Source organism: Perca fluviatilis, chromosome 16 (genome assembly GCF_010015445.1).
Source record: "Perca fluviatilis chromosome 16, GENO_Pfluv_1.0, whole genome shotgun sequence".
Lineage (NCBI taxonomy): Eukaryota > Metazoa > Chordata > Actinopteri > Perciformes > Percidae > Perca > Perca fluviatilis.
In genome coordinates this window covers 27,323,215-27,348,888 of record NC_053127.1, presented here as the reverse complement: position 1 = coordinate 27,348,888, position 25,674 = coordinate 27,323,215, and the positions used below count along the sequence as shown (strand labels likewise).

The 25,674-nt window shown below is 40.0% G+C and overlaps 1 protein-coding gene across 5 annotated transcripts in view; it reads right to left on the bottom strand.

The window, feature by feature from the left end:
* ncor1 (nuclear receptor corepressor 1) overlaps window positions 1-25,674 on the bottom strand; it is a 59,047-nt gene that overhangs the window by 24,712 nt on the left and 8,661 nt on the right. For 4 of the 5 annotated variants that reach the window (XM_039776727.1, XM_039776728.1, XM_039776729.1 and 1 more), the window contains exons 5-17: window positions 22,349-22,531; window positions 20,132-20,245; window positions 18,470-18,526; window positions 18,264-18,316; window positions 17,410-17,476; window positions 15,395-15,567; window positions 14,671-14,761; window positions 14,220-14,398; window positions 14,019-14,073; window positions 12,985-13,086; window positions 3,860-3,990; window positions 2,946-3,241; window positions 505-570 (exon numbers count right to left, since the gene is read on the bottom strand). In XM_039776727.1, coding sequence (XP_039632661.1) covers window positions 505-570; window positions 2,946-3,241; window positions 3,860-3,990; window positions 12,985-13,086; window positions 14,019-14,073; window positions 14,220-14,398; window positions 14,671-14,761; window positions 15,395-15,567; window positions 17,410-17,476; window positions 18,264-18,316; window positions 18,470-18,526; window positions 20,132-20,245; window positions 22,349-22,531 — 1,567 coding nt within the window. Of the gene's footprint in view, window positions 1-504; window positions 571-2,945; window positions 3,242-3,859; window positions 3,991-12,984; window positions 13,087-14,018; window positions 14,074-14,219; window positions 14,399-14,670; window positions 14,762-15,394; window positions 15,568-17,409; window positions 17,477-17,551; window positions 17,662-18,263; window positions 18,317-18,469; window positions 18,527-20,131; window positions 20,246-22,348; window positions 22,532-25,674 lie in introns of those variants that run through there. The other variant, XM_039776731.1, reaches the window with a different exon arrangement.

The window sequence follows — 25,674 nt, the reverse complement described above, 5'->3', positions numbered from 1 at the left end:
CTTTAAAATTACCTTGATTGTGGAATTTAATGATTATACCAAATGCTCCCGGACAGCTCAAATTACCGTGATCAGGCAATTATGTAATAATTGCGACAGGCCTACAGAGGATCTGACAAAGTTTTTGAATGTGAATAATAGATAGTGATCTTTGGAGGAAGCCCGAAACTGTCACGCTCTGTTGCTTCATGGATGGCCTTAATAGATCACTTCTGAGAAGCCAGCAGAGCAGTACAGCTGAAAGAAAAAGAAAAAAAATCCTGCAACCCTTCATGGGTCTCTAACAGCTTACAATAAAGCACCAGCACAAGTTTCTATTTGTGTAAATGCATGTGCACATGCATTCCTGTGTGCGTGTAAGTAACGGGCAGGGCGAGGCAAATCAGAAGAGGAAAAGAGGGAGGGGGAAAAGGGGAAAACAAGGAAAGATCATAAAAAGCAGAAGAGTCACAGCAACACAGATAAAGGACAGAAAGGCAAGAGAGAAATAAACTGAAACACTACCTTTTTTGGCAACCTCCATTTCCTCCTCGGTCCAGCGAGAAGTTTCTCCGGTTTCACCAGCACCAGCTAAATCACAAAGAAAAAAGACACAGCCCCATCAGCACTGACATAAAGAAAGAAGGAGAGACATGAGGAGGTAGGGAGACAGACAGACAGAGAGTGACAGTCCTCCCTTCAGCCATCTCCTTCTCATGGCCACTAATCTAATAATCTGTTTACATTCAGGCGCTGCAGAGACCTGCTACCTCACTTACACGCTCGCTCTAGCTCACTCTCCTACTCTCACTTACATTTTCTTTCTCTCCCCCTCCCCACAGCCCAGAGCAAGCCCTCCTCCTCTCTAACCCACAAGGGGAGGGCCTTGGTCAGCTGATGTAGCATGAGACAGTGGAAGAGTGGAGAGCCTTGCCTCCCTCTTTGGGAAATGGCCTTGGATGAAGACAAATAGAACAGCTAGCCCAAAACCCTCCCACCCCTTCTACTGTGACACGGCGCGTCACACACACACAAAACACACCTCCTTGACTCGGCTTGGCTACACAGTTGCACACCCCCAACAAAATTCATAGAAGTGCACAGTTAGTGTGGAGGGGGCCGAGTGAACTCTAGCCCACTTCTTTCCATGGCACCCATCGAGACTGTGTAAACATTTGGACTAATATAGCAGCAGATGTACCCTTGACATTAACACGAGGCTTGCCCCCCCGCCAACCACCCACCAACCATAAAGATGAGTTGATCAATGTTCACTGTTTAGACGGCTCTTACCAAAAGGTCCCCCGGCCACCCAGTCTGTTACGTTTATTGGCGTTTTTTGCCCCCAACGGTGCTTTCCAGGCAGCGCTGCCTGGAAGGCACCGTTGGGAGGCACTGGTTATGGTTAGGGTTAAGATTAAGGTTAGGGTTAGGTGCCTTGAAGGCAGCGGTCGCAGCGCTGCCTGGAAGGAGCAGTTGGGGGCAAAAAACACCATTGAGCGTCTGTTACACTAAGTTAAACAGATGTCTACTGGAGTAGACTTCCCGTGGCAAAACCCACATGTTCTCCACATGACAGTTTAGACCCCTCAAGGGTGGTCATTAATCTCGGGGCTATGAAAACAGATGTGTCTGCCTACAGTGTAGCATCTCACCTAATGACATACATGTACCACCCACCAGCTTTAAACAAGATCAAACCCCCACTGTTGGCCACTGAATCAGCAGCTTCCTGAACTTGTCTGGCACCATTTCAGCTGTACAAGACTGACAGATCGCTACCCTTTAGCACCTAGCTCACTTACTTCTAGGAAGCACCATAGCTGCAGGGGTTACAACAGAGCAAACCGAAACACTAAATCCACAACTTAGTCACTGATGGGAGATTATAGTTGACTTAGTCCTACATAAACGAGCCAGAAAGGTCAGAGGGTTGAGAAGTGGAAGGACACAATGCAAACGGTTAGTTAATCACATTAGAAGGCAGGCCTTGTATAACTCAGACTGTTTAACAGACAGCAGAGGGAGCAGGTGGTGGAGAAGCAAAGCACGCTTACAAAACAGTGAATTAATGATACACATTAATGCCAAAACAAGCTTATCACACAGGTACTTGGATACCTGAAAACCTGAGCTAGCATTGTCTCAGTGACAGACTTCAAAAGGGTGGAAGAGGTCAAGTGCGTGACTGAGTACCATGACAACAGCTCTACCAGCGCACATTGCCATGGCAATGGACAGACTACATACAGCTTCCTGAGTGCAGTGCAGGATATAGACTGACACCTGGCAATGACTGCCTGAAACCAACTGTCCACTTTTAGGCTATAAACAGTGTATGAATCTACACATTTAAAGAGGGAAAAGGCCAGCAAAACTATATTCTGACAGGTCTTTAAATCTTATTTAAGATGTAAATTCTCCCAGCTCATAACACAAAAAAGCTAACCGTATGAACACTGTGCCTTATACTAGGCCACTCAGGGACAGCACCAGTTCAATCATGAGAGAAAAATAAAAATATCTTTCAGCCTACGTCTATCCCATTATAGAAACTGATTGGGAAGCCAGAAAATGGATACTGTGGTCACTTGACAGTAACCTTTAATAATGACTGCATAAGTTGCTGCATGCTTTTGGGCATGTTTCATTAACTCAACAACTAATCAATAAATAGTCTATGTTAAAATCAAAAGGTCTACCAATTCTAAATAAAAAAATAACACTGAATGTTTCCTATGTGGAATCTTTGCAATTACAAAAGGTATATAAAGTGTAGACTGTGTAGAAATTGAGTGACTCCACCCAAACATGACATCCAAATAAATTCAAGAAGTGACAGCGAAAGAAAATGTGTAATGTTCAGTGCCTAGCCAAATATAACCTTAATATTCATATACTTTTTTGGGGTGAACTCCCTTTCCCTCAATTCTATCTCTTTGGGGAGCATCCACCAAAGGCTTCACCTTTATTAGCATCCATTGAAACTACTGGAGTCTGGGGTTTTGCAGGCTCCTTCATGGACTTCTGCATTGGATCAGACTTCGGGAGCTGCGGAGGATCTGGCAAGGCAGGCTCAGGGGCAGGGGGAGGTGCCTCTTCAGCCGCCACAGATGCAGCCTCATTGGCCATGGAGCGTGTGGTGATCCTTCCCTTACGGCGGCCCTGGCTATTGGCAGTCTTCCTGCCACGCGGCGTGTTTTGCTCCTTTCCGTCCTCGTCCTCCCCACCGTCACACTTGTCTTTGTCCTTGCCAATGTCCCTGTGGTTTTGGAGGGGGAAAACACAGCTTTAGAGACTGTTGGTACAGCAAATATCTATTCCCTTTTGACTCAGCAATAACAGGCTCTTTTTGTTATCTCTTCCTTTCCTCCATGACTGAACACAAAAAGAAAAGCATATTAGAATGTGTCTACACTCCGACAGACTTGTTAACAAGTTAGCAAGTTGTCTTGTCTGTTAGCCACGCACCAAAATAGACACTTTTTTCCCCTTCAAAGTTCCCTCTGGGCCATGACCATGCATCACTCCCAAGTGCCTGGGGATGTGAAATCTTCACCTTTACTGCACAGTTTCTGATGTTCATTAATTATTTTTATGAGAGACAATAATATAATTTGCATTCTGTTCGTCACATGATTATAATGCGTAACTCAATCAGACTTATTGAATCTTACAATAAAAGTCACCTCCTGCGTCATTATAGCAGAATGTGAAGCAAGCTTTGTGAATTCTTCACTCGTGTTCATTCCTATTCAATCAATAGGTTAGATCAAATTGTCTCCCAAAATTGTTGACCCAAGACACCACATAGAAGGGAGCACCTGCATGGCTTAATGGACTAGAGTGACACCAGGACAAAAAACTATTTACAGCTCACCTAGAATCCTCCTTTTCATCTTTCTCTTCCTCGTCCTTCTTTTCCTCTTCCTCTTTTTTGTCAGATTTCTCAGATTTGTCCTCTTCGTTTTTGTCGTCAGACTTGTCTTCTTGTGAGGGACGGGTTATTTGCTGGAGACAAAACACAGGAAATATTTAGCCATTTCTCCTTGAAACAAAAAGAAAACGGTCAAGGTTTAGATTAGTAACAGTGATTTAGGTTGCCAGAAGTAAATACAAAGCAGAGAACACTTTTCAGACCTACCATGAAATACATTTAAATAGAGCCTTCAAACAAGCATTCATTCTTGTTTTCCGCTATATCCTCATGTATCTTCCACTAGTCTTATACTACCTTACTATGATACAGAACATACCGCATACTTAGTAGAAGCTTTATACCTGCCTCATAGGTCATAACCTTACGCTTTACTACACACTTCCTGGTCCAGTTTTTCGGCAAGCAATAGACATCTTCAAATGGTATAGCAGTGCCTGCATTGGCCCTGTGAGCCCAGAGGACCATCTAAAAAAAGTGTACAACATAAGATGGGCCTGAACAGTCTGCTTAAATATTCAGTGTGATGGCAGACAGACCAAGTCAGGTAAACGGCAGAAATGTATGCTGCCATCTGATTCTTATTAGACCGCTTTCAAGCTGCACAATTTCCTCAAAACTAATTTAATACTAATGTAATATAACAAAAAAGACCAAAAATGGTATACGATGAAAAGTCTAGTCGTACATTCTGTGCAGATAGGTAAAAGGCTGTGCCATATTTTTATGATCTTCACATGGTCCAGCATCTGCAGAAACAGACAGACAGTCTGTGACACAAACAAACCACATAGCAGAAACTGTTCACTGATCTGTCGGTTTTAATTAAAAAGTTAAGAAACCTGGAGTGGCTAATTCGTACGCGTTCTTTGTCTGAGTAAATCCTTCGAAGAGAGAAAGGGGCTTGACCATGACACTCATTATGAATGTAATGCCACACTACAACAGATTAAAAAAAAATGTAGACGAGAGGATAAGGTTAGTATTTTGAGTTTAAAAAGGGTAGGGGTTGAGAGCGAAAACAAGAGTCGAGTGAAAACATCATTCAAATGTGAATTAAAAAAAAAAAAAAACCGGTCCAACTGAGTGATTAAGGACAGAGCAACATTCTTCATCATCAATGCTGGCGCGGTAAACACAAAATGCTTCCTCCTGCCTGTTTCATGAAAGCTCTGCACTGGAACAAGTCTGGCTGTGCCAAGCCAAACATACCATGCTGGTACCAGATGGGGCCAAGGAATGTGCTTCACTCAATGGTAAAGGCAAGAGATATGGATTGAGGCGAAGACATTGAAGAGAGGGAAGACAGGGGTACAGCAACAATAAAAACAGGGTTGTGGCCGCCTGTCTATTTTACAACAATGTGGTTCTGCACACGAATGGGTCTGTCAGTCTGATAAAGAAGTGCTCCACAAAAACAGGCAGTAAGCAACTGTCACAGCAGTTTGAATTAGTGGCTGCTCTCGCCAACTCTAACCAAAGGCAGCTAATAATCAGAGGGATTTTGTCTTCTAGGAGTGGAGCTACGTGACTAACAAAATCAAATCTACTGTATTGGAAAGAAAATTACACAGTACACAGCCCTCCCTTCATGTATTTTTAATCAATTGAAGACAAAACTGGAAAATGTGATTCATGGTGGATGTCATTGCTGTTGTCTCTTTTTTTTTGTGAAGACTGTTGCTTACAAGGTACTTTTGCATTTACTTTTAATGCAGATCAGGGGTCTCGCTAGAATTTCTAGATATGATGGTGCTATCTACAGTACTTCAAGAATATCACATGCTAAAATAGCATAGGAGTATTAAAAGTAACAAGTGGTGTGATGGTTCTACAGTAAAGTATGATGATGCAGCTTCCCTGTTAAATTCTTTAAGGAAAGCCCTGCAGACTCAGAGCTCAGTTTGCAGGTTCATGTATGCAGAGAGGACCATGTCTAACTTGGATTGGGACTTCAACTCTTGACTCATTTCCTGCCTGCAGTAGTCTGCAAAGCATGTTTTTGGCACTTGACAATTTCAGAGACCAGTCTGTTTTTGATCAGCTAACCTCGCCATACATGTGCTTCAGTGAGATGCTGTTCTGGTTGGGTCAGGGAGCGCTCATGTTTGCTTTGGAGGTGGTCAGAGAGCCATGACATTCCTGCCTCTTCTCCCACACTGCGTAAAAAGCCTCTACACAGATGTTCTCCAAAAGTCAATGAGGCCCTGTGGTTCTGTGGTTCTTCAGTGTTTTTAAATGAAGCTCTTTCCTGACCTTGCTTGAATATTTTGAGAGTTTTAATTTCTCCCCTCTTTTGCTGATTCACAAGTGCTGTTTGATTTAGGAAATGACAGAGCCACAAGTCAATCTTCCCTTTCCTACCACAGAACTTAGGCCACCAGAGGAATCTCTCACTCTCGCTTCAAGCTATTTCACTGCAGGTACAGGAAATGAAATATCTAAATAATTACTATGATATGATAGAGAATCATTGCAATTCATTACAGATAATGCCATCATCATCTGACACAATTACTCATAAATGTAAATGTATAACAGAATATATAAAAAAGGGAGGAAAGGGGAAAATAACAGGAAATAAATGTAAAACAAATACATAGTACAGTAGTTCACCTATGGTACAGCTTGCATTCATTTTGGATAAAATGCACCATCCAGTTGATGGGAATATTATTTCCTGAGCAATCATGGTGAACAACTTACTGTCAAAATGAAAAGGTACAAAAATACCAAGCCTTAGCCACAGTTACCCTGGTTACTGGGAGCTCTGCGAGGGAAAAACTCCTCTTCATCAGTTCAACAAACCAATGATTGCTTTATTAAACTTGATTGCCAAGCAATTAAGAATAGAGCTCTCAAAGAACATTTTGCCATAACATAATATAAAAAAATATATATAAGAGAAGCTATCGCTCTACTTTATTTTACCAGAACAGTAATATAACCTCAGTAACATCTTCATAGATGAAACATTTTACCACTTTAAATTGTCAAAACACTACCAACTTAATCAATAAAATTGAGTATAACTAGTAAAATGTTGCACTGACAACTGCAAATTACTCACTTTTATAATTGCTTTATAAGAATTTTTAAGAATTGCATTCTTCTGGCATTTTACTACAAACACACGCTCCGGACTTGCTCTTATGATGGATGTGTTAAACAACTAAATTTGGCCTGTAGCGCAGGGTTTTTTTTGTACATCAGAACAAATTTAGGGGATCTGTGCAGTAAAACTGGATCTTTTGCAGCATTGTAATGGAAGTTGTTATTCCTGCCCTGGCCTCCTCCCTAGTACATACTTGTTGTTTCACATTTGTATTTGGTTCTCCTGAAATGGCTGATGAAACGATAAGCACATTTATTTTTCAATCTATTGGTTAGGTTTTATTCTTCTGGATATATGTCTGTTTTAGAGCTCAGCAATGTGTCTACTTTATAAATAAATAAATTTGTAAAAATTGACAAGACTGATAACTTATAACAGCCACATCTCTAAAATATAATTAAAAGGGCATCCTGGTGAACAAGTGTTGCAACACTATTACCACATTACTGAAACTTTATGCTGTGTGAACCACAAACTGCAACAAGAAAATACTTTTTGTTTTCATAGTGAAGCCTTGGCAAGTCACTGAAATAAATGTGAAAGTTACAGTATCAAGTTATATATAAAATAGGCTGCGGGGTTTCCCCCAGAAAAACTTTCAACCCCGATGTGTTTTTACAAAAAAGGGAGTCACAGACTGATGGCCCTAGAATTTATGTAATAACAGAATCATGGAAGGAATTGAAAAATTGAGAATTTAGAAAAAAAGCTATAAGACAGATTCCATAGGGCCCTACATTAAGTCAGTGCTAAAAGCTAATTGGAGATAAAAAAATATGACTACATCTAAGTTTCTAACCAAGCTGCCCCACTGTACCTGTAGTTTAAAAAACGTCTTTAAATTAAGGCCCGGATGGCCACCGGGCTTGCAATATACTGGGGGAAACCCTGACATAATCACTGAGTGACTGCACCTCTAAAGTAGATGAATATTACACAATAATAAAACGTTAAATATTAATTACAGAAGATCATAAAATGCCACACTGAACTGCAGCTCGTTCGAAATAGACTGGCCTATAAACAGTATATTAACACTTGTAGAGCTGCATTAATAAACAATTGTTGCAAATGTTTCTTAACTGTGGAAAACTTTTTTTTTTTTATAGATGCAGCTGCAAGATGACCGAGAGGGTTGTAGGCTGTGTAGGCTGAGTACTGCGAGTTTACTATTGTCTTTTTTCATGTTCACTAGCTGAGTCAAAATATTTAGATCAGACGTACAGTTATTAAAATGTAGCTGACATAGGGACATATACCTCCAAGGTTAAAGTACATTTGCTCAAAAAAATGTTAGAAACCTGCCAGCGTGTCCAACGCCTAATACACTCACATACTATAAAATATGACATTGAAAAACAATCCCCAAGTATTCTCCTCTCAAAAGTCCTTACCCCATAGGATGAATACACATAAATACATTGCATAGTCCTGGCTTGACTGTCAAATTAAAAACCATGTCTGCACGTGTCCTAGGAAAAACCTCAAGTAAATATGTAGGCTGAGAAGCGAACTGCTCAAGCAACAGAGCAATAGAAAACACGACACCGACAAAAGCGGAACAGGGGAAACAAACTGAGTAAGTGTGGTTTCAAAGCTTGTGACATACCTGCAAGCTCATTTGCTGGTCATAAAACCCCCTTTGGTCTGCTGTGAGCCACAGCTAACTCGTGTTGTAAAAGTGAGTTTACCCTCCAGTACTTCCATAGCAGTGGTAACAGTAGCAGTAGAGGGGCAGAACACCACCATAGCAGAGCTCCTTAGAAGGGCTGCCGGGCCACGGCACCGCCGCACATATTCCGGGAAAGCGTGTCATCAGGCCGCTTAAGCCGCCCAAAGAATTGTCCATCTCACATGCACGCACTAATCTATGCAGGGTCACTCAAGGTAATCCCTGTCGAGCACTCCTCTTTGATTGGCACTCGCAGCAGCACAGTGAGTTTTTGGGCCTGTCATATGGCTGGGCTGTACCAACTCAGCTCTTTCAGAGAGGGGTGCCTCTCTCTCTCTCTCTCTCTCTCTCTCTCTCTCTCTCTCTCTCTCTCTCTCTCTCTCTCTCTCTCTCTCTCTCTCTCTCTCTCTCTCTCTCTCTCTCTCTCTCTCTCTCTCTCTCTCTCTCTCTCTCTCTCTCTCTCTCTCTCTCTCTCTCTGGAACAGAAGAAAGAGGAAATGGAAAACGAAAAAAACGGCAGCACACACTCAGCGTATAAAGTGCCAGCGCTGACTGTCTCGCTCAGGGTTTTTTATTCACTCACTCGCCCTACATTCCAGAGCTCTTGTCTTGCTTACTCTGTCCTCTTCCTTCCCTCTCTAATGACTCACTCTACACACTCAAAACTGCGTTTGTTAATTCACACCAGTAACTTGGAAATTCACATCCCGATGTGCTTTAAGGCAGAGTTAAAAAAAATATATAAAAAAACAGTCACAGTTCACTACATTCTCAACAACCAGAAGATGGTTTTGAAAAAGCACTGCAGCCATTTATAAGCAACTGACCTGAATAACGAGACGATGATAGAGACCATCTTACGCCCGCTTTTAAATTAAAGTGACAATGAAAATTAGGTTTTCATGTGTTAAATGCATTCTACAATTTGTGTAAAACAATAGTGTAGAACCCCACATTTAATGACTATGAAGCAATGACTATGGCATCCATATTAAGCCGTGTGCTACAGATGCTGAACAGGATCTTGCGTGAACATCGACAACCTCTAATAATAAAATCTGATATGAATGGTCAAACAAGTGTTGGGCCACCAATCCCGTTTCTGATTATCCCACCATGATCAAGTACTTGATGATATAAACTTCCAAGAAAGGAAATGTATGTGCAACAACAAAGTCAATTTGTGTAATGTTATCCTGGCTCTGGTTGTATGTTGTACCACTGCACGCACAAACGCTCAAATGTTCCACCATATGAAATGACAGTGTACTCCAAATGCACAGAGATAGCAATTTTCTTCAGTCAGCTATCTCACAAGCTGCCAATACAGAAAGACATTTTTTTCAATTACTTTCCATAATTACTCTACATCTCAAAAATCGACAAGTCCTCTATCAACTGCTGGTGGGTCAATGCTATGAATGATGCAAAAATGAAAATGCTAAGTATGACCGAGGTGAATCACCAGTTGTGCCAGCCACTTGGTAAAGTCTGAAGAACCATCTTTGTGTTCAAGATGTAATCATGAACTCTCGCGATCTCCACCGCCTCCCATGTACAGACAGTCTACAACCAATCCACTGTGCTACACAGCAGATGTACTCAACACAGAGACAGAATGTCCTGTACAAAGCCTGTGGCATCAGTGAAGTAGGGAAAAGCCCAGTAAGGAGAAAAAATCCATCAGAATGAGTGAAATCAATATTTCATGTCCGCCATGTAATTGAGGGTTGTGAGATGGTGCATCTTTTTGTACTGGATTTTGGTGCAACAATTATATGAAGCCCCAACATTTATATAAAGCCCAAAACAACAATCTGTTTATAACAACATATCTCCATAGCTGTCACTTAAGCATCTACAGAATTCCCATTTCAGATTTGACAGTAATATCACACTAAAGGATTTAAAGAAAAAGGGTCAAACAGATGGCCATGTCTTAAAATGAATCCAGCTAATTCTACATCAAATATTATATTATTACTATATAAATAAATCCCTATGTTTCCCTATGCTCTGAATGTTACCCCTGCCCTGGCCGGACCTTCTGCGTTTGGAATATATGCAGAATGTGTGTCTATAGGAACTAAAAACAGTATATCATAATTGTGTTTGTTTTAATGGATTTGAACATGTAAAAGAGCTGTAACTAACAATTACTTTCTTGATGGAGAAAATGAGCTTGATCCTATGGCTATCTCTGCTGCATGTGGCTCCATAAAGATGTATTTGTCACAGTATCAAGCATAGAGAACCACTGGAGTCCCCTTTCTTTAAAGCCTCAGTGTGCAATTATTTTCTAGATGGAGAAAATAATCAGCTTTGCTGCTAGTTTATCATCTATACAGGACATCTCAAACTGTACATTGGAAGACTTGGTTCAACTTTTTATCATTTTGAAAACTTTGCCAAAAGATAATTTACTGGGAGCTACAGCATCAGTTTTCCAGAACGTGGAAACTCCTATTTATTTAATTAAATGCTCTAATTAATATACATTTTACTATATTTTGTGAAGTATATATATTGTACAAATAATGCTGATGTACACTACCGGTCCAAAGTTTGGGGTCATTTAGAAATTTCCATTCCACTCCATTAGAGACAGAATAGCAGCTGAGATCAGTTTTTTTCAACCAGTGGAGCAGTTTTCAGATTACATTATGTGCTTACATAATTGCAAAAGGGTTCTCCAATGTTTTCTTAGTTAGCCTTTTAAAATGATATCAGATTAGTAAACAGAATGTGATTCTGGAACATTGGATGAATGGTTGCTGATAATGGGCAATGTAGATATTGCATTAAAGATCAGCCACTTCTTTCTACAACAGTCGAGAACCCTTTTGCAATTATGTAAGCACATAATGTAATCTGAAAACTGCTGCCCTGGTTAAAAAAAACAATGCAACTGATCTCAGCTGGTATTCTGTCTGTACTGGAGTGGAATGGAAATGTCTAAGTGACCCCAAACTTTTGACCGGTAGTGTATCTTTTGGAGATCTTGACAAACAAGCAAGTCAAACTGTAGCCATGTCACAATAAAGTTGCTTGCTTATAACGGGGTTCCCACACATTTTCAAGTACATTTCAAAACCTTTCCATTCAGAACATATAACACCAACAGAACTGTATAGTACACTTTACTCCAAATGTCAATCACTGTATGAAAATAAACAGCAACCTTCTTTTAAAATCTGTAATAGTAGGTTATGTTCATATTCACTTCAAATACTTCAAACTACATGTTGTTGTTTAATAAAAAATAAAAAAAGTTACAAGCCCTTATATCAGTCTGGTACTGGATTTTAAGCATGGGGGACTATAGAACAGATTGTACCATCAGTGTATTATTAATTTCATTATAAACTCATTTCTGGATGCAAGTCTGAAAAACAATGCGGCAACATAAGTATGTAGTGTACACATTACTTAATATTTCATGGCTCTCGAGAGTGTACAATAAAAACACTTGCCCGGCGTTATTCAAACATATCGGATCCAAACTCTATTAATGCATAATTTCAGCTAGCTGGCATACATGGAGGGAGAGACGGAACGCAGGAACACAGACGGTACGTCAGCTACAGACAATAAATTCAGCGCTATGTTACATTACGAGGAAAGTTATCCTCGGAGATTAATATTGTAACAATTACTTCATTACACACACAACTAAATTATTTTTCCCAAAACTTTTAAGGAATTTTACTTATTCCATTACTTTTCCAGGCTTGAAAAATTTGATTTTGAAATTCCATGACTTTTGCAAGTTTTCCATGACTGACCCGTTAAAGTTTCAGGAAAAGGTGGGCATTGTCAGCTCCATTAACAGTGGCAGCAAGATAGCAGGCAAATCATTAGCACTTAATGCCACAGAGAGATGTGGCGCATGTGTGATATATGCGGTAGGCATGTATCTGTCATACGCTAAATGTGCTGTCACGGTCTGACGAGGACATGTGAAGCAGGTGTGGCAAATGAAACAGGTGTGGCCAAAGTCAGACAAACACAAGGCTGCAATTCAGCATGTGAAAACAGACACACCCACAGAGTTGTTTCTATTGCAAACTCCCTGTAAATACATGTTTCTCTAAAAGGTTTGGTCAGATTGGAGACAAAGACACAGTTATTTCTCTTCTTGAGTTAAACTTGAATTAAACTTAAATGTCTTCATCTTTAATGCTTCTAAGACATGGAGGAAATGGCCAGCATCTTGTCAACCACAGAAGGAACAGTAAACAGTATACTGTAAACAGTATTTATTGAAAGTCTCAAACTTACCTGGTTCCTTCCTCTCCGTCTTCCATAGTTTCGCCTCACCAGCGTCTTGTAGTTGTGGTTCTTCTTGGTCAAGTAGTAGTAAAGGACACAGTCAGCAACACACTGAAACAAGAAAGGCCATGTTATTATGAACACATGGTACTGAAACTGGAGGAAGCATATTGAAGCATTTACTTAAAAAAAAAAAAAATTGAATTAGGTCTGACAAAGTTTGTCACCATCAAGATGTAAAATTGGGAGTTGATATGTATACGACCAATGGGTAAAGGATTACTGTATATGGAGATTTTAAATATTGTTTAAATCAGGTTTATTTTAAAGAAAGGAAAAAACACTTCACGGTCTTGTACACAATAGACCAGAAAAGGCCGTTTTTAAAGGGTCTTAAAATCAATGCAAAAAAAAAAACTCACTCCAGCCTGTAGGATTCAATAACAACCGTGAAAGGTTTATTTTTACTAGTGATAGACCGATTTTATCGGCCGGCCGATATATCGCGCCGATATTTGCGTTTTTACGTGTATCGGCCGATACGCGGCTGCTGCGTTCACCGATTACAGACAGGCGTCCACAGGCAGCTCTGTGTTGCTGGAGACGCTGCACCCATCCATATGATGCACATTGCACACATAATTTGGGTGATATGAATGTAAGATGACTGCAGAAGTGACACTGTTTATTATTTTTAAAGAAATGGCAGAGCAGATTCTGAAAACAAATCCAGTGTGGCAGGGTTGACATTTTCATGATGTAAATTGAGGGAGCAAAAGCAGTATCAGCTCCAAATATCGGCTCAAGAAAATGGGCAGCCCGTATCGGTCATCGGCTAGGTCTGATATTGGTATCGGCACTAAAAAAATCCATATTGGTCGATCCCTAATTTTTACCATGAAAAAGTGATCACATGGATCTTTAAGGTCTTGAATCCTAATAGAGTATTGCATTTCTGACTTTGGGAGAGTTGGTCTTTACCACACAAAAAACTGCTATATACTCCAAAAATGGGCATATGTGAAATACAAGCAGTAGTTTACCTTTCTCTCCAGATAGGAGGCAATAAGGCCAAAGTTCTTAGGGTGTTGGATAAACCTGAAAGGTAATGCCAGTCGTTATTCATGTGCCAAAGTCAGAAATATATCTGTGCAAGTCCAAGGTGGCATTAAAGTCCTATAAACCAAATCTGCACTTCAGACAGGACAAATTGTGACCCAGAAAACAAAATAAAAACAGCTTACTTCTCCTTAAAGATCTCCTTTTCGTGTTCGGTCCAAACATTCATGAACTGCCTGGCTTTGTACACCTTCATTGGGTCATCCAACAGGCCGTTCATGTTGATAAACTTCACTCGCCTCTGCTCAGAGTCGTACATCATGGGAGGGATGACTGACAGTTGTCTCATCTGTTTTTCATTGTTCTGTGGTCAGGGAAAGTGGTCACAGTTACACCAACAAAGAACAGTCTCCCTTGTTCAGTAAACCACCTGCTTATGGAAATCCACTCACTGCCGTTATGACTTATGTAGATTAAATGTTTTCAAGATGATTTAAGTGAAACGTTACTTGGGCTTCCTCCATTTTAAAAAACACAAACTGTGACCCTTATGTTCAGGGTGTTGCCATCTAGGTATTTGCTTTCACATTTACCCTGTAATATATTTTTTTAAAAGGCACTCCAGATAATACCTACCTCCTGTTCAGAAAGACCATCTATGATTTCAGAAATCTCATGCTCGCTTCTTGCTATTGTTGCAGAAAGGCCCGTTCCTCTTTGTCCAACCCTGCGGATAACAGGGACATAATGTGTTACAAATGTTACAATAGTATTTTAAATGCCACATTAAATGTGTATTCTATGCAAAGATAATTGGAGTTATGTTTCATTCTTTATCAGAGGAAATACAATTTCCAAGGATCCATGACTTTTTAAGTTGTTTTTTTCCTACCGAAGATAGAGTCAAATTAATAGGAGCGACAGGCGACGTTTTTGGAACTTTCAAAGCTCTGTTAACTGAAAGAATCATTGTACCAATTATTAATGAATAAAAGAGTCTCTCTGACCAGTTATTACTTGCTTCCTCCATCACGGTCTAGCACACCGCATAAACAGTGTTGACATATAAACTCTTTACTTGGGAGATTTCAGTGAAAGCACAAAGCATCAACGGCAGTCTCCCACCCTTCCCAGAGGCACCCAGACAGACAGTGTATCTGCCAAAAGTAGGCCACAGCACAACACCTAGTGTCCTCTATTTAGGCGATCGCTGAACAGACATCTTAAAAATGAAGGAGACAATTAATGTCTGGGTGCGGCTACAGGTCTCGTCAACATTATCAATGTAGCAAAACATAGACTGTACCAAAACAACTGTGTAATGTCACCATGTTGACCAGTCGCCGGTAAAGACTGTTACCTCTGGAAGCGCTCCTGCTGCTCTCTCTGCTTGCGAATCTCAGGGAACTGCCTTTCATAGTACTCCCGTGTTCTGCTCTCCTTGGCTTTGCGTCTGGGGTTGTTCTCCATTCGCTCCACCTTTTTTTCCCACGCTTCCATCAGCTGGTCGTAGCGCTGGCAGATCTTCTGTTCCTGTGTACACAGCATGGACAATGCTACATCAGGAGTGGGTATCAATCACTACAGTTCGAGCCAAAATAGTGCATGTTTTATCTTTGAAACAGACCTGTCAGTGAAATTATCTTTTAAAGACAACATGACTAAAATATAAAACACAACTAGTGGGAAGCACAAGAGTTGAGAGAGAACATGCTGTTCAGGAACTGGCTGTGGTTGTTTTTGGGTTTGTGTCTGTCTTTCATATTGCCTAATTCAGTGTCCTGACCTGGACACAGCTTGTTCTGAAGCAGCTATTCTGTTTAGAAATAGTTTTCAAAAGCCCATTGCAATTTTGTTACAGAAGCTTACTTTTCAATCAGCACACACACGTACTGTACATGTAGATTTATTTACAATTGATCTGGTAAATTCTGAAGGAGAGAAGGCAAAAACAATGTTTTTTACTGCTAAATTTACACGTTTACTATATCCAAAAACTTAAATCTAAAAAGGAAATATAAGAGTTAAAATATTTAGTGAAGATTTGGTAAGATTCCTGTAGTGGGAGGACAATGCAGCCTCGTTTCCACTCTCTGCAGCAAGGGACAAACAATTCACCTTCCTCTTGGCATTAAGCCATGTGCACTCTGCCATTGTTCAGAGTCCAAAAGGTCTGTCTGACCCTGACAGAGAACAGGCAGAGAAAGGTGGGACTCACTGAGCCATTGCTTTACAAAAAAAGAGCTTGTGTTTCAACATGGGGTGATTCAGAACTTGAAATGAAATTTAAATCGCTGACAAGAAAGACAGAGACAGACAGTCCATTTGGCCGGCTTATTTCTCAGATCTGTTCTTCGATGTGATGTGAATATTTATTATTATACTGCATATAAAAGCAGTTCTTGGCCCATACAATACTTTTCAACAAAGAGGGGAAACCAAGGCATTTCCTGTACTGTAAATACATCAATGAATTATTTCTGATGGCAATGTCGGTCAGTCGTTCCACCACTTTGGTTGAGACTGAAATATTTGTAGACATTCATGGTTGCCAGAGAGAAGCCTACTGACTTTGGTTGGTTGTTTGAGTCGCCCCTGGATGAATTGTAATATCATTGGTAATCCTGTCGGATAAGGTCGAAATTTGAATTTGTCCATTACTTTCCAAATGCCTGCAAAACTAATGACATTCATTTGCTTTTAGTGCTAATTAGCAAAGTTAAATGTGAGCATGCTAATGTGCAAAAACATTCTGAAACATATAAACACTATAATTGCTAAACATCACCATTGCCGCTGTGAGCATGTTGGCATGCTGACGACATAATTTTTTAGCTCAAGTGCAGCCTCACAGAGGATGGAAGTAAACTCTTAAGACTAGTTTACCGTTTTAACTGCAGCGCACAATTTCTATAGGTCTCACTACACAGACACTTAGTAGGTTTCTTATTTTAGGAATTATATAAAATCTGCACTAAAAGGTCCGGTATCTTGTTTGGACATTCAAACAACTACAGACTTGTTTTCTGAACAGAGTTTCAAAATGACAAGAAGATTGAAAGCAAAAGTGTGTGAGACTCACACAAAAATGCAAAGAAAAACTGCAGTTTGTTGAATTTCTGTTAAGTACCCAGAGTGTCAATATTCCATAGCTTTAAGTAACCAGGTAAGATACTGTATCACTTATCAAAAGCTTTAACAATCCCAATAATATATTTCCCCTTGTCAGCTGAGGTGAGCTGAGTGCAAACAGTCAGGTATGATGTGACTGTACACTGACAGGGGGAATAGGTGGCACCTCTAATGTTGTGTCAAGAGCACTGAAAGAAATACCTGGAGCTTCCACAATGCTTTCCCAACAGAAGGGACACTTACCCTTTGTTTTCGAGCGTGGTTCCTCCTCTTGAAAAACAAAATTAGCTTCTTCCTCATGACTTGGTTGCTAAAAGAGAACAACACTTAATCAGTGAAATGACGATATGACTATGTTCATTAGCAAAATGATTGTGATATTTACCAGAAAGCGTAGAAAGTTGCATTAACACATAAAAAGTAATGCCCTAAAAGAAACCTATTATTCCAGCAAAAAAGATCCAGCCAGTACAAAGGCAAGAGATAAGTAGTCCATTCAGCTAGTACAAGTGTACCTTTGTAAATTAGAAAATTCTTTGGGAGGGATAGAGCTTGACTTATTTTCCAACACCACCACCAAAAAAACATTGCAAATCATTGTTTATTTTCACTGTTGCAGCTACAAAATACCGGGAACTCTTCTGTTGACGCATGATGGTGGCTCTGGGGAGAGAATAGTGAAAGAGCTGACCCTGAGACTGTGGCCTGTAGAGCAGATTCACACAGAGCCAGATGGGCTACTCTCATGGTACACACTGATAAGGGTTTTTATCCTAGACGGCCTGGCCTTCAACCCCAAACACAACCCTACTTTAAACACACCTAATGCAGACACATATGTTCTTTCACTTCCTTTCTCGATCACTCTCCTTGCTGTCAGTAGGGCAACTCAAACAAGTGACTCAACAGTCAAATTAGACAGAATTGTCAGCTGGGTTTATCTTGTTGAGGTCACATTACATCCAACGCTTTTGTCAGCTGAGATGGGCCCTGTCCTGTCAGTGTGTTAAGCATCATGTCTGCTGCAATGTTCTTGCACTTTTTAAGGCCGACAGATGTTCGTGAAATTAATCTATGGAAGGAATGCAGATACTCACGTCTTGATGTTGTCATGGTACACCTTTGTGTCTGATGGCTGATTGTAGAGCGGCTAAGAAGGGAAAAGCAGACATGGGGCAGGCAGTTGATTAATCATTAGCTATTAGGCAAGCAGTAATATCTAACTTGCTACTGATCTAAGCATGACCTCTTCCTTAAAGCTCTTGCAACGACAACAAATATTATTAACCACTAAAGAACATACCAGCTCAACCTTAGGACCAAGACCTTCCAGTATTTTATGGGCCTCTTCAGCTTTTTTCTAGAAAGAGAACAAGGGATCATATCTTAATAATTACAAGGTTTACAAAAAGTAAAGAGAAACTGAAATTTGAGCATATTCAAAAACAAAACAATTCACCTGGGAAAAATTTCCATCTGACGATCAACATTATATGTGGGTTATACTCACGAGAAATACAATATTTATGAGACAGTTTTTGAGGCTACAGCAAAAACGGAAGCTTCAATTAAATTGCTGAACGTGTCCACGCATTTGTTAAAACATTTTACCATTTTTTACAGCAATCCATATTTTCCAATTAAGTTACTGATCAAGGGTGTGATCTGTAACATATAAATAAAAGGGCAAGGATTCAGGAAAAGCGTTAACTCAAAATAAACTTAGATAATAACCTTAAGACCTGAGTAGAGAAAAATGGTGGTTTGCTTGATTATTTTTAGATTAATTTGTTCTTGAAGTATGAGCTTCTGCAATTGATACATTTCCAAGTGAGCAGCCGCACCTGCCTGAAAAGAGAAGCACATATTTGTGCTGCTCCTTGTGAGCTTATTCAAGATCATCAGAACGATTCTGAATAACTCCCTTTCCCCTTTTCATAAACCCACATCTACAGATTGAAACAAAAACCACGGCTGCCAGACTAAATGCTGTGCACGGTGCTGGAGCAGCTTTGCAGCCTAAGAGTTAATGGCTGACTGAGAAGGAAAGCGTGTCTCAGCGCTCTCCTAGCACAACATTGTCTGAAAGACATGAACTATAGTGACCTCCACACACCCACCCACACACACACACACACTCCTCTATTGTTCAGCTGAAATACAGATAATGAGGCCTTCCTCTGTGCTCCACTTTCAGTTTAATGTATTCTTAATTTTGAAAAGCTAAACAAAAAGAAATTAGGAAAAAAATGGCTACTTTACACTACTGCAAAACATCAATAATGCACAAACCATGATACATTCCAACAAATTGAATATTATTTCTGAAAATGAAAACCTCTCTATGCCAAATGCTCTATTTCGACATGGATGGGCATCCAGGAACATTCAATCCATATCATGTCATGTACACCACTTTTTAATGAAGAATAGCACTACATGAGACAGACATTCTGTTAACTCTTGCATTTCCTGTAGCTGCTCCACAATAAAAGCATCCCGCTGGTTTGTCAGCAGATGTAAGGAAATGTTCAGTTTGCATCAGCAGTAATTTCATTTTCGGCTACTGTATATCTGAGCAGTGTTGAAATAGTATGAAGGTGGCATAATAGTGAAACCAAACTCCAAACCACAATAATTCAGTTACAAGCACTGAGAGCTGAACACATGTTGAGCCATTAGTTTCGCGCAAAATGGCTTGGCTTGAGGGTGGAGACTGTAACTGGTTGGTCATTGTCGCCATGGTTATCTCCTGCTGTGAGGACATAGCGGGATTGTGTGTTGTCAGCTTAGCGCAAATTTTTGCTGGTTAACTCTGGCTGGTGGGGGGAAAAAAGTAGCTTCTTCCAGCTTTGAGGATGCACAGAGATGATAGATAAGCAATTGTTTAGAAGACAAACAAAATGACCAAGGAGAACTATTGCTTATTGTCGCTGTGTGTTGGTGTTTTCAGCAGATGACTAACCCTGTTCTCATCGTAGATGATCTGGACTATGCTGCGATGCTTGTGCTCCACTGGGGGAGGGGTCACTGGCTTTTCTGGCTCCACTGGCTTTGCTGCTTCCTCCTCCAATTGTTGCTAAGAAACAACACAAAACATTTTGACCAAAAGCACACAGACAAAACAAAATACTAACCCTAAAAAAGGGGAGCCTCCTTTCTTCTATATACGAAACAATTAAACATTTTCTATGGTTTTTATCTGTACTCGTTTTAATATGGGAAAAAATGGTGGAAAACACAGATGCATGTACACTGTGTTGATCTGATCCCAGCTTCTGATATCTAAGGCACATGCAGGCATCATCAGATTACTCTCCATAGGCTTGTTCACGTTTTTTTTTTTTAAACAGAACTGAAGGTTTGAACTGGTGAGTGTTTGGTAGGTCAATGTTTACAGTTAAATGTTATGTAAACTACCAGGTTACAGAGACAAGACTAGGAGTTCCTGAAATACCTTAAATAAACAAATAAATCCCTGAAAAATCTTGGGAAAATGCAGACTGATATATACTCTCTCCAAGCAAAGCTCATCTTACATTTGTATCTAATGAGAAGGAATACCAAAAAAAAGATAGCAGGAAAAAAACGGCCACAAACTTAAAAAAAGAAAGAAAAGAAAGCCAATTCACACAGGAACATTGTCTGATGAAAAAAGACCTGTAGCTCTAGAAATTTAGTTCAGCACCTACTAACTTTCTAGAGCTACAGATTAATTGCTTTCAAACACTTCTGATGCAGACAAAGTGCAACATAGAGCTGTGTTCTGATTAGGGATGTAACGAAACACTCAACTGACGATTCGATGCGATTCACAATTTATTTTTTTAACAGAATGAAATGACTGAAAATATTCCTTTATTTATATAACCTGTGCAAAACAGCAGATGTGTCCTATTATCAAAAGTGCAACTGAAATAGTATTTGATCTAAAAATCGCAAAAATTTAAATAAATTAAAAGATTAAAGAAAGGCTTGTTTATTGCTAAGGCCATATGGTTAAATGTGAATGATTTATTTAAAATGTAAAAACAATAACTTATAACTTTTATAAGAAACACTAGATGGCAGAAGGGTATTTTACAGCAACAATGAACGCAACACAAGCTTACGGAGCCGTACTTGAATGCAACACAAGTCCCGTCTCTTTACAGCGGTAGCGTCCATGCTGTCTCAAAGTCCAGCTAGTCTCTTCTGTGTCTTTAGCTGCAGACTGTTGTACGTCCCGGTGCTGGAATCCTTTCCAGTGAAATACAGTCACACTTTACAACGTTTAGCGGTCAGAATTTTAACCGTGTTTAAGCCAGCTAGCAGTACTACCTAACGGCAGGCTAACGTTACCTGCTGTGTAATGTTAGCTAGCGTCACGCCCTGGGCTGTTTAAAAATTGCATCGTGATTCATTTTCATTCAGTCATTTTTTATCTCAACCAGTTGTAATCTTTACACATTTGAATCGTTTTTTCTGCTGCATCGTTACATCCCTAGTTCTGATTAAAACTCCTAACTGAGAAGATGAGCTAGCCTTCAGGGCTTAGTAGGTACATCCTCATCAACACTGAGTGGAGCCGGTTAACATTAACACCAAAGAGCACAACATTTCAAGGTCCAAACCTATCAAAGAAAGCTACACAAATAAATAAATAAATAAATAAATAAAAATTATATATATATATATATATATATATATATATATATATATATATATATATATATATATATATATATATATATATATATATATACACACACACACACACATACATATATATATATACATATACACATACACACATACACATATACACACATACACATATACACACATACACACACATTTCTAATCCATCTCACCTGTCCTGAACACAATGGCAGTGTAAGTAAAATCCCAGCCACTGTCAATACTGTTCTTTCAAAATGTAATTATTATACCAACTATAAATGGACTACAAGACATTTACAACTTTCACTTGGTGGTTTATAATTACAAATCATTTTATAAAAGCAACAAGCCATTTGAGGTTTAACATGTCACTTCAACTCGTCACTTCAGTCTCTCATGGGTGATTGCTTGCTTGATCAAAATGGCAAGTGAAATCATTACTTGCGTCAAGTTTTCGAAACACAACATCCATTGCATTTGATGCATGGTCGGAGACAAAAAGTTTTACTCTGTAACCAACCTGCTTTTTCTTCAGCTTGAAGATCTGCTGCTCCACTTTAGCAATCTCTCGGTCTACACGGTCCATACTCTGGATCAGCTCCTCCTTGGATAGTTTGGAAGGAGAGGCATCCTGCTCATCACCCAAGTGTAGTGAAGGTCCTACTGAGGACGGGGACTCCACTTTGACAGTAAACTGAGATTCCTGGCAAAGAAAGAAAGGTTCATTGAGTTAGTAAAAAACTACAGCTCAAAATATGTACAAAAGCAAATGATTCTATCCAGTCCTGCAGGCATATTCTGCAAACTTCAAAATTCTAACCGTGTCTAAAAAGGTCCTACCTTTTGATTGTGACTGTATCTATTTCTAATAGTATACACAAACACATACTGACTAGGGATGTCACAATACCAGACATTTAGAAGTCGATACCAATATCAGTGAATTCCACGATTAAACAAAAAAACAAAACAATTAATCTCATGTACTCCTTTATAAAATATAGGCCTATTTCAGGATAAGGATAACACTTGGGTTAAGGACACATTCATGTCACTGTTTTTGCTTTCTGTCACTGTTTTGGTGTAGAGTGGAGGGGTTGTGGGGAGGGGGAGGGGGGAAGGAGAGCATAAATGTAATCTAGAGCAAAAGTCAGTCTTTTGGACCCACAGCCCACTGTATCCAATGCCTGGCATCACCACATATAGCTATAATATGGCATCATAATGAGTTCAACTGGAACTCCCAAACAGCAAGTATGTTTAGTTAAATTGTGCTTTCAGCCTCTTAACATGTCCGAAACGTCATTAAAAAGTGCCTAGCCATGTGAAGGGATTCCTTCCGAGTGAACACAGTGCATCTGACTGCAGTAGATGTAAAAGAAATGCATGAAAGTCGTGCTAATTCAACTCTGTTTAGTTCCGGTGTTGATACTGCAAGACAGTGCTTTGGGGCCGTCTACAAACTACAACGTCGAAAAGAGTTACAAAATAGGTCTATGCTTATTTTTTTTTAAAGTAAGTGCTGTAGTACAACTAGCAGGAGACAAGTTACAATTGAGGTAAGTTTGGAGACACTACCTTATTTAATCATTAAATTAATAAATATTTTTGTTGTATCTCTTTTCGGTGTTTTAGTTTGTAGACTGTCCCTAAGCACTGTCTTACTGCCATCTCAACACCAGAACTAAACAGAGGTATGAATTAGCACAACTTTCATGCATTTCTTTCACATCTACTGCAGTCAGATTCACTGCGTTCACTCGGAAGGAATCACTTCACATGGGTAGGCACTTGTAATGACATTTGACATGTTAAGAGGCTGAAAGCACGTTTAAAATTTGCCATGTTTCAGGCCCCGTCCACACGTACCAAAACAATCTTTTTTTTACCCGTCTTCCCTGGATTCGTTTCAAGAACAGTTGCTTCCAAACGAATCCATTTGTAAATGACTTAATACGCTACTTCCTATTCCAGGCCTATTCCTGTTTCTGCTACAGAAATTCACCAAAAAACGGAGAAGAAGAGATGTTAACTTCCACTCATAGACAGTATATAAGAATGGACCAACAGATCCCGTTGCTCTGGACGGAGACCAGTGAAGGCTATTAGAAGCACTTTTCCGGTGATTGCTAGCTTTACTGCGCAGCCTCCAACTGAGAGAGACAACGTAAATGTGACGTGAGCAACGTGTCTGAAAGTTGTAAGTGTTCTGGTAGCTGTGCCAAGAGAAATCTCAATCATTCCCAATCTTACAGAGACGGAGAGTGTAGGTATATGTAAGGCGATAACATGGGCACAGGCTAATTACTGCTAACTAAAATGCTAGTTAACATTAGTAATTAAACCTAAACAGCTCATGTAAGTCCAAACTGCCTGCGAGCTTCTCCTGTGCTATACGGTAATTCCTCTACTATGTGACACAATCGTTATCCTATTTTTACAAAAACGTCTGCTACAGAGCCATAACGTGAGGTAGAAGGTAATGGAGCCTTTTATACATTGTCGTGTCAAGTGACTTCAAAATGAATGCTAGTCAATGGAATGCTAATGGGAGGTGATCGCTTTGTAGCATCAAAATGACGCCATAAGAGGTTCGAGTTCTTAAGCGAAGCTTACCCCCTTGCTTCCACTTCCCATCATAACATGACTAGCTAGACTAACGTTCTCTTAATACATCCATGGACTATAATAACTTTCACCACTGCTCATTTTATGAAGGCCGCCGCAAGAAAACGTCTTTGTTTACATTGTATACTGTGCTGTTGGATTGCTTTTTATTTTCCAATTCTGTCTGCCATCGGACATGATTGCAGCGCGCTAGCATCGGCAGTCAAACAAACATCAATGATCCAATGTCTTTTTGATAAACTATACGTTTTTCTTGCAGTAGCCTTTCTACAATAAGCCGTGGTAAAAGTTACTATAATCCGTTCAAGGAGTTGATAAGCAGACAGATTAGCTAGCTAGTTGATAAGTTGTCTACGTCCACTTTATAAACCGATAGCCATAGCAGCTAACGTTAAAGTTACGTCGCTGCTGGAGCAGTCAGCTACTTCAGCAATGTTTAACGTTGGCTACATAACGTTAGCAATATATCTTGTGTAGCAGAGGGAAGTGTCAGGGAGGAGAGACAAAGTATTTAGATGAAGTGAACTGGTTTGACCATGGAGATGGGATATGCTTGCTTAGCTTCACCGCAGTTGTGTGTGTCAGCGGCCGTGGGTAAGAGAGGGTGTAAAAGAGGTCGAGGGGTGGGGCGATGACATCACTGATACAGGTATGCAGTTTCACCGTCCAACCGAAGCCAAACGAGAGCAGTTTTCGAATTTTTTCACCCTGGGACCAGGTTTCAAAATAGTGCGTTTTCAGGCAGTGCGTTTACAGGATTCGTTTGGACGGACGGCCCAAACGATGCAAAACGTGTGTTTGCACAAAAAACGTTTCCGTGTGGATGGTCCCTCAGTCTCCTGGGTGCTACCGCTAGCAGGAGGATAACACGGTGTTGGCAGCACCCATTGTTTTCTTTTTTCCTCGCTACTGACAGCACTCCAAATTTACAAACCGAGCTACGTAGTTGAAATAGACTAGAATTCTCCTTTAAGGAATGGCAAGAGACGTTTTATGGCCAAATTATGAACCGTCTCCATGACCAGTCCCTCCAGAAAAATGCGATTGTGCAATCGCATAATTCAATGCATAATCAGCCGAAGTCCACATATTCATGTGGGGGCCGCATTTTTTCCAAATATGCCGCATTTTCCCCACATAAATTGCTGATTTCCACGCAAAACATGCGGTGCTTGCATTATTTCATAATCCCCGCATTTTCGTTGCAAAAAAGTCACA